The sequence below is a fragment of the Aplysia californica genome, unplaced genomic scaffold, assembly GCF_000002075.1.
Source record: "Aplysia californica isolate F4 #8 unplaced genomic scaffold, AplCal3.0 scaffold00757, whole genome shotgun sequence".
Taxonomy (NCBI): domain Eukaryota; kingdom Metazoa; phylum Mollusca; class Gastropoda; order Aplysiida; family Aplysiidae; genus Aplysia; species Aplysia californica.
In genome coordinates this window covers 313,672-323,826 of record NW_004798027.1, presented here as the reverse complement: position 1 = coordinate 323,826, position 10,155 = coordinate 313,672, and the positions used below count along the sequence as shown (strand labels likewise).

At 40.4% G+C, this 10,155-nt stretch overlaps 1 protein-coding gene across 1 annotated transcript in view; it reads right to left on the bottom strand.

Annotated features, from left to right (window-relative positions):
• Positions 1–1,156: 1,156 nt before the first annotated feature.
• Positions 1,157–10,155, bottom strand: part of LOC101864560 — a 20,226-nt gene continuing 11,227 nt past the window's right edge. The window contains exons 3-6 of the mRNA XM_005109234.3: positions 8,093–8,356; positions 7,519–7,629; positions 6,510–6,660; positions 1,157–5,926 (exon numbers count right to left, since the gene is read on the bottom strand). Of these exons, the coding sequence (XP_005109291.1) occupies positions 5,784–5,926; positions 6,510–6,660; positions 7,519–7,629; positions 8,093–8,356 (669 nt within the window). The 3' untranslated portion in view covers positions 1,157–5,783. The remainder of the gene's footprint in view (positions 5,927–6,509; positions 6,661–7,518; positions 7,630–8,092; positions 8,357–10,155) is intronic.

Here is a 10,155-nt window from a genome sequence, read left to right as displayed (position 1 = left end):
CCATTACACTACAAGAAGCTGGACAAATATTTCTGCCCTCAGGGCTTTTAATTCAATCCCGTTTCTCCCCTTCAGCCCACGAAACAACTTCCTGGGATCCTTTCCTCTTTATTTCAATAAGCTATTATATAATTTATACAGCACAGTGCAAATACCACAAAACCCGTCAAACATGGATGAACATTCTGAGAGTGAAACAAGATCTGTTCAAAGAAATACCAAACCAGAAGAAAAAAATATTGTAAATATAGAAAAAAAGTATTCAATCAAAATATTATGTATGCAAAAAAGCTGAAGTAAATCAAAGACCTCAACTGGTCAAAAAGCCGTAGAAAATTCACAGCTTTTGATATTTTGAAGACAGTGATCAGGGTATAAAACACCATACTGAACGTTGTATTCACATAGCCGAGTCAAGTCTGCATAAAATTAAACATCATATCCGCCAAAGATCAAAACAATAATAATAAAAATAAAAATCCTAATCACAAGCATAATAATATAATAGTGGCAATAACGATAATAATGTTTTCCCTACAAAAGTAGAAAGAACTAAAATGTCCCCAGAGTGAGTACATTATCTCAATTTCTGCCCCCCCCCCCCTCCCGGCTTATTGGGATACCATTGTGTCAGGTATTATGTCACCTCAGTCATTTAGAAATACAGCTTAAGTTCAAAGTTCAGAGGCTAAAAGTTGTCTGCAAACAAAGCCAGAGACATGACGAAAAAACAAGTACAAACACAGGTAGTCAATACTGTTGGTCCACATCATGCTTTAACTCTTTATCTCTGGCAAGCCGCTCCCAGTTGGAACCACTGTGTCGGTGAGTCGTTGACAGTACATAGGCTCGGGCACATTCATTTATGACGACTTCAACATCAAATTACTCTACGACAGTTGCCGAAAACAGATCTCTTTTATCGGGATTTCATTCATTAGATGAAGAACTATCAAAATAGGTTCACTTGTTTTCATTTAATGACCAATTTAGCAACATTTTTGATCATTTTTAGATTTAGTATTAAAACATGCCGCAGTATAGTGGGTTTACCCCCTCGGAGATAAAGAGTTAATTGCACAGGTTCATCCTAGTTAGAAAACAAAACAAAAAAATCAAACAAAAACAGCACTTATGTGCAAAAACAATTTTTAAAAAAAGGGTATATTATACATAAATGCCACATAAACCCTTCATAAAGATAACATTTTTCTTCAAAACCCAGCAAAAAGGATGATTTTTTTCATAACACGTCTTCCAGAGTCCCCGGAAAAATCATTGCAAGACGGCAAAAGTATTGAGCGGGCAGAACGCCAAAGACAGGGGGAAAGAATAACTCCACGTCTCGCACAGCCCCGACACTCTGAGGACAACCGACTTGACGAAGATACACGATAAAACTGTTTCTGATACAACACAATACGATTATTTCTACCATCTGGGGAAAAACACGACGGTGACATCATCAGCCTTCCGTCTGGTCATTCCTCCTCTTCTTTTTCCTAGTTTCACAAATTGTACTTTAACAAAAACCCAACAACAAACAAGCGTACAATAAAGACCATTCTCGGGTCAAATAGAACACAAAAGCATGCGAGGGAAAAAAACGAAAGAAGCAACAATTAAGTAAAGTTACGTCATGACAAAGCAGACTCCAATGTTCTGCAGAAAAATATATTATTATTCATGTCAGCAAAATATGTACATAGTTTACACAACTCCTCCCTGCCCAAAACTTCGACCACAGACTTCACAGCGTAAGACTAAGATTAAGACCAGTTACTACAGATAGCTTCGGCCAAATCCATGAGGGCTGCTTTCCTCTACAAAAGCAGGATTCCGGATGTGTGGAAATGATCCTAGTTACTAGTAAGAAACAGTACCTACCATACAGACAGCCAATCACTGAGCACAATTCTCTTTTCCCACGGACAACTACAAAATGTTCTCTGTCCCCGATGATCTGTCTCCTTGCACCGTTACTTTCACTTTCTAAATGCCACGCCACTTCAATTGACATGAATGACAGCAGTGGGGGCTCCTATTTGTCATCAAGATTCAAAGCACTTTCTCCGTTCTTCCATCTCCTACTTCTCCTCAGCCAGTTTCATCAGCCCGTGACAACACTGCCCAAATCCACGCCACAACCAACTCACTTTTACTTTACTTTACTCATCCGGCAGCCATTTGAGTTCTAGCCCTTTCGCCTAATGCCACGACCCACAAAGAAACTGTAACAGTAAGCCGTGTTACATTACACTGTGAAGTCTTTACAAAGACAAACTATAACAGTAAGCCGTCTGACACTGTGAAGTCTGTCAGTCTTCCACCATCAAGTCTGTCCTCAGACAGCAGCCCGACAATCTCAGATCCTGCTTGGGTTTCCCTGTGAGTCTCCTACCTGTGTTCCCGTCAACACCATCACCACCGACGGCAAAACAGCTCGAGCTCAAACGTCTCTCTTCATCATCAACGACGACGACCAAGCCCAACAAAACAAAACATACACCATAGGCCACAAGACCAGGTAGCCAGTTTTTTTTCTGTTTTAAAAAAAATACAAATTTAGAAAGTCCAGAGAGAACTACATTATCCGATTATCACAGTAACAGTACGAAAAGCAACGTTTCTAGTGTGTGTTCATTTTATCTTCTCACCCCCCCCCGGCTTTTTCTTCCTGCTCCCTTCCCACTCCCAGACCTGGGCACTAATCTCGTGCTTAAAACACAAGCCTTATCATGAAAAGTGGAACTTCACACACTTCAAATTCTAATTACAGCAGGAAATAAAATATGTCAACTTCCTAGATAATTTTTCTCCCCCTAGGGTGAAAAATCTAAATAATACCCATTCTGCATCTCCACTTCCAACAAGAATTTCAGAAACAAAAGACTTCTTAGTTTCCTAAAAGATGCAACAAATTAGACAGTTCCAAAACTAAGGGAAATCACGATTTGGCTTTTTTCAGTTCGTAACAGCTTTGGAAACGAAGTACCTCAAAGCCCCCCCCTCCCCCGACTGTGAGACTGTGTGGCACAAGTACAAGAGGTAACTGTCATCATGAGGTGGCCACGCAGGGGTGAACAAAGCAATCAGTGCCGCACGTCAAAGCAATGAAAATTACACTTGTGTCACGTGGTGGAGTCAGGCGCTCGTCAATTATTGGGCATGTGGAGTTATTGGTATCATCTAAAAACTTATTCACTATCTTGAAAAGAAGTCAATATATTTTAGATTGAAAAAGGTGCTGACGCTTGGTTTCAAAGGTACAAATAGCGAGAAAATGGCCGTCGCCAAAGTTTGGTTATTTTGATAGCTTGACAGTCCATGGAAACTGAAAACTTACTTTTTGTGCCTTTAATCAACGATTTTCAGTAAAATCCACACAGAATTGTGTTCTTAATTGTACACCAATGGTGTCAGGCCCAAAAACAAAAATTCGATAAAAGTTGCCAAACTGGCAGAAGAATGACAATTTCTTCAATTTTATTAAGTAGACGAGCCCCTGATCTCCCCACAATGTCTCACATATATATAATAACTGGCGGCACCACGGCCACAACACAAAAGTATAAACATGCCGCAATGACTTCTTCATAAGGAGAATCAAACTCATGCTCAAGTTTCAGGCAAAGAAAAATTTTTAATACACATGCAAAAAAAAAAAAATGGTCTTGGGAAATTATCATTAAAAAAAAAAAAGCCGCAAAAACTCTTGATGAAAGACATTATTATATTATTTATGAACAAAAAAAAAAATTCATTTACTGCCAGAAACTTGGCCAGAACATTAGAAATGACTTTGGTATCCATATTTCATAGACAAATCAATTTTATGCATCCTGTGCCCAGTCAGAAAAAGCTGAGAAAGAATGTGAGATTAAAACAAAAGACAAAAATGTTATACGTTCTTAGATCTGTGGGTGCTTTCTGCTGGTGGAAAAATTTTTTTTTGCCAGATTAGGAAGCAAAAATTAAAAAGAAAATCTATTTACAACAGTGTCGCTGGTAAATGCTCATTAGCTTTGACATAGAAATCTTCATAACAAACATTTGCAATAGTGCATGAAAACATAACTGTCAATAGCTGACAACGACAGACATTTTGATACTGGACATGAGACACAACGTACTTTTATATGCTTTGGATAAAAACTTCACATTTTGAACATCGGGGAGATGGGACCAACCTATCTTGTCTTAAAAAAAACAACAACCCAAAAACCCTTTCTAGGAGAAGGTACAAACTCCTAGACAATACTTTCCGTCAACTCGCATAACCAAGCTATTTGTCCAGGTACAGGGTTACGCCTCTGTGATACGGGCTGGTCTATTCTATCCCATAACATTGAAAAATGGCGTATTTCAAGATACAGCGGATTGATCCCATACGCCTATGCTTGGTATATCATGCGACCCCAGACGAAAGCCTCTACATCAGACACTTATTGTGTTATTGCCGGGTCATGAAAAGACCAAAACAATGTTCACTCAGTATTTCTCTTCGTCTCTTTTGTCCACACGTTTTCAAACTCGTGGGATATTCCGCCACATGGCTGAAGATCTCAAAACTTCCAGGAAGTCCCAGATCTACGTATGAAACAAATCAAAACAAAGTTTCCGCTTCATTCAAAGAGATGAGCCATACCGAGAGACTGCAGTACTAAACCATGCCCTCGAGGGTGATTGAGCTCATTCAACATTCTTGTTATAAATTTAAACAGGTACTGTGACCCATTTACGCTTATAACTACAATAAAAATTCAAGACAAAATTCCACATTGTATCACAAAATATTTTTAAAAATTCAAGACAAAATTCCACAATGCATCACAAAATAATTCATAAAAATTCAAGACAAAATTTGAACATTGCATCACAAAATAATTTCAGATTTGCCTCAAAGGCAACATTTCAGTGAGTGCGAACCTAGAAATAAAACTTCTTCCTCAGCACTGTCAAGTAACCAGAATTCACGGTTCACACTCCGGTAACCATAGCAACAGGCGTAAATTGTACGGAATTAATGTAACACCCCTCCCCCCCCCCAAACAAAACAAACCAAACACATACAAGAGACATAAAGCTATCATCTACCGAGTAACACAGAAGCTGCAAAAGATTGACACAGAACACGAGACACATCAAAATGGAAACATTTTACAGGAAAAAGCAAAGATATCCAAGAAAAACACCTCGTGGAGTCTTAACTTTTTCTTGTTATAACAATTTTAAAAAACCAATCACATAACGGAAAGAAAAAACAAGTACTGCAACTTAATCTATTCTTATACTACCAGAAATGAAATAAATTCATTAACACCCATAAAATGAAAGAAAAAAGAACTACCTTTTCAACTCCTGGTAATATTTCTATAATAAAAAACAACTAATCCATGAATCTTCCACTACAATACTCGATACGCAAACTCTCTAGATTCTATGAAAAGCGATCAAGAATGCTTTCGACAGAACTCTTAACAACACTTCTGACAGAGTTGAACATATGCATATATATAAATATATATACCACCAATTCCAACCCACCCTTCCCCTTACACATTATGACCGAAACATTTTACCGTGCCAGCCCATCCTAAACTTCAAATCCACCCAACAAAACAGCCCCATTGGCAAATCGTCCCACATGGAAACACCCATGCTGTACTGTTGACATTTACACAGCGTTCTCTTCTCCCCACGTAGGAACACCCGCCGCACTGTCGTCGTTTACACAGCGTTCTCTTCTCCCCACGTGGGAACACCCGCCGTACTGTCGTCGTTTACACAGCGTTCTCTTCTCCCGCGTCGTCCACACCGTGCACGATGATCTTGAAGATCTGCGGGTGCTCGATGTAGTTGCCCAGGACGGCGTACACCAGCGTCTTCTCATCGGGGGCTCCGTACTCCGCACTGCGTTTGCTCACTGGAACAGCAAACACAAAGATTCAAGTGGCTCACTTTTTAAAAAAAATGTTAGATACAAAGATACAAAGAGCATTTTAGTTTTCGTAACAGTTTTACATAGAAATTAGTTTTTTAAAGTTTTAATAAGTACTACAGTGCATACAGTGCAAGCTGCCATTTTACAGTAGCTAAAACACTAAAATACAGACATGATTTTTCGCTGTCTACAGCCAGGTACCAATTCCCACCTGGGCGAAGTGTGAAAAATCTGTATAAAGTGCCTTTCCCCAAGGACAAAACATTGGGCCTGAGGCTCGAACTCCCAAACACGCAACCCACGATTACGAGTTGGTAACCTGACCATTAAGATAAGATAAAATAGATAATAACGCTGACAAAATGTACATATTACATTAGATGCATAATTCAACCACATGCAGGAATTTAATTACAAGCCCTTTAGAGTTACATAGATACATACTGGAAAGAGCAATCCACACTGACGGTTATTCTGACAATAGCCTTATGCTGGATGGTAAAAGACCACAGACGCCATTGTAAACACGCAGCATGTACACACAGCTGACCAGCGACGGACATACCTCCACCGACAAACTTCTCCATCCAGAAGCTCTCATAGCTGCCACACTTGGCTCGGATGCGATTGCCGAACGGGGCCAAATCCTCGAGGGCTGGCTTCACCAGACGATAATTGTCCCGAACCACGACCGCGCTCTTCATGTAGTAGCCGGACTGTTTGTTGACGAGGGGGCGCAGGTCCAAGGTCAAAGTGGTGCCAGGGATTGAAAAGACAATGACGAAGGTGATTGGTCGTGCTTTTGTATTCGTAAGAATATTAAGGCACTTGCAACTCAATTACATCATATATGCGCTGAAGACTAAGAGGTGTTACAAGAAAGTATCAAACACAAAAAAGGAGACAAAAGAACAGTACATGTTTTGCTTTCTTTAAGTAAGCGTTTTATGGCACATGCAACAAAAGAAGGTAATTTAAGTGCCAAAGAATAGAGGTGTTACAAGAGAGTAACAAACACAAAAAAGGAGGAGAAGATATAAGGACAATAGATGTTTGAAGTTTTATAGGAAAGAAGAAGCAAACCACAACAGAGCACCGCCAACTTTCCATTAAAGATGATAGAGATAGAGGAGAGTCATAGTTTACAAACACAGTATACCAGACATAGATTTTCACGCAAAGACCGCAAAGACCCCTTCAGTACATATTCTAATCCAGAGAATGTGCTCATTGTTGTTGTTGTTGCTAACAACAGTACACACAAGAGACTCACAGAAAATTTCAACAAAGTAAAACAGACAAACCGCACCGAGGAGCCCAACAGTTGAGTGCAGTGTACATTAGACTTGGCAGACGAGACAAAACACAAATCTCGACTCGTACCCCATTTTATGACAAAAACATGGCAATGTACAAAAGGTAAAGTGCTGTGTATTAATAAATAGACAAATAAATATAGATCAATACATGAATGAATGAATGAAAAAAAAAAAAATAGATAAAAGAATAAATAAATGAATAAAGAAATAAATAATAAATGAATAAATAAGTAAAATGAATATTGTATTGCACACCATGAGCTTCTCTAAAAGATCCAGAATGTCCGATGGCGGTGCAATGTTGGCACGGTCGAGCCTCATGATGTAGCATCTCTCCAGTCTGCGGTCCATGATGGCTGTGTAGTTCTGAAAACAAACAGAAAAATACAATTCAAACACAAGAAGGGGGGGGAAGAATTTTTAAAAAGCAGCTTTATCAGCCTTAAGAAAAACCTGGCTCAAAGTGGTTGTTATCAACTGAAATTTTTTTTTGCCCCAGTGGAAAATTTTCGGTGGCTGTACAAGAAAGGTAAAAACATATGTTGATATCCATAATATTTAAATTGTTTTAATTCTCACAAATATCAAAGTCAAAACTCTAACCAAATCTGGACAAAAACAGCTGAAATGGTATGGTGAAAACTGTGAAATAGTAGTATTGGTTTAACACCTGTATCTACACTTTGAGATTATTTATGAGGGGGGGGGGGGGGGGGGAACCTCCAAGTTTTAACATTTATCTCCAAAAGGACCAGGAAAACCGCCACGAATAATTAGTGACCAAAAACTCTTACAGAAAACTAAGAAACAAAAAGCCATCCGAACTTACCGAGACAAAGTCGTGCCAGACCGTGTTCTCGCGCACCTCATCAAAGCTGGGCGTGTGCATCTCCTCGTACTGCTCGACGCGCGACACCTCGATGCCTTCCTCCATGAAGTCCATCACGTAGTGTGCCTTGTACATGGCCTGGGGCTGGGGGGAGTGGGGGGACTGGGGGGCCTGGTCCTGGAGGAGTTCGGCGTCCACAACGTCCCCACGCAGCTCGTGGTACTCAGGGTCGTAGAAGCGGGTGCCGCACATGCCCGTGTACACCTGGTGGGGGGGGAGAAAGCAGGCGTTCAGTCTACTTGATGATGGTCTAACGCAGTGTTTCTCTTCGACTTGTTTATTCTACTGCGATGTTTCTGTTTTACTTGTCAGTCTACCACAGAGTTTCTGATTTACTCAATGTTCTACCACAGAGTTTCTGTTCTACTTGTTGGTCTACCGCGATATTTCTGTTTTACTTGATGGTCTACCGCGATGTTTCTGTTTTACTTGATGGTCTACCGCGATGTTTCTGTTTTACTTGATGGTCTACCACAGAGTTTCTGTTCTACTTGTTGGTCTACCGCGATGTTTCTGTTCTACCTGATGGTCTACCGTTATGTTTCTGTTTTACTTGTTGGTCTACCGCGATGTTTCTGTTTTACTTGTCAGTCTACCGGAGAGTTTCTGATTTACCCGTCAGTCTACCGCGATGTTTCTGTTTTACTTGACGGTACTTGTTGGTCTACCGCGATGTTTCTGTTTTACTTAACAGTGTAACAAAGGACCAGTCTGACAACTGTTCCACTTGACATAAGCCACGTGAACAATTTTTAAATCCTACCCCTAACCATAAACAAAATTCATTTGGAAGATTAAATTCTGGAGTAATGTGCTGTGGTGACTTGTCAAAAAGTACCAAGTTCAGAGCTCCAAGCACAGTCAAATGACTTACTTCTTTCGTGTCTTTCTGGAAGTGAAGAAAGTATACATTCGGGAAGCCAGATTATTTTATATTTTATAATATATAAATAACATTATCAACAATGTATCCTTTTAGTATTTTAGTAAAAGTAAAGTTGTTCCCGCATCCGATCCGGACATAGGAGATTGCCTTGTTAGTGAGACAACTTCCTGGGCCTTCGGCATATTGTGGAAGGGTGGCCAGTTCCTTTCCACGCTGCCTTTACTTCCCCAACTTGAAGTCAGGTACCCACTACTGCTGGGTGGGTAGGAGGGGGCGAAAAAAATCTGTGTCCAAATCGAGGCCTGAACCTGGACTTTCCGCTTCGGAGACGAGAGCACTAACCGCTCCGCCACCCCACCCTTTTAGTGCAAAGTAATAAAGATGCACCGAGTGCATGTCTGGGAGTTTAAATCTTAAAATATCCATCACAAGTGTATTGGCGTGAACTAAACACAAATACCAATATCTATATAGCCTGTGCCAGAACCTGGAACCCCTAAACAGGTCACAAAGGACCAACATTTAAAAATAGTTCCTTTCAGGTTCAATACCATAAATGTATAAGTAACTGGTGCTAGTTTCATCATGACTTACAAATAGAGCAGCAAAATTATTATTTTGCGAGAAATTTGGATGTTTGATGGTCACTTTTGGATTCCGATGTGCATAACTATGATGACAAAATATACAGTCAAACCTGCCCTGACGGCCACCTCTATAAGACGGCCACCTCTATAAGACGGCCACTTCCCATTCCCCCCCTTGCGTTTTTTCTATACAATTTAACAGTGTAAAACGGGCACCTGTCCAACGCGGCCGCGGCCACAATATTTTAACACACAACCCCTATCACACTAAGCAATAACACCTGTATTAGACGGCCACCTCAGTGACTCCCTTACGTTTTGTCATAAATTGTGCATTGGCCCCTGGCGTTGTGGGCGAGCCGCCGTGATTCAATCATCTGTCGTTGTTGTTAGGTAGTCCCTCCAATCGATCATGATGCGAAGGCCCCTCCCACTGTTGACCAATAGCTACCAATTTTCAGCTGCTGGTGAGGTAAGCATGTGATCCCTCATAACCCATAAGCCCCGCCCAGAACTCATACACAAATCGT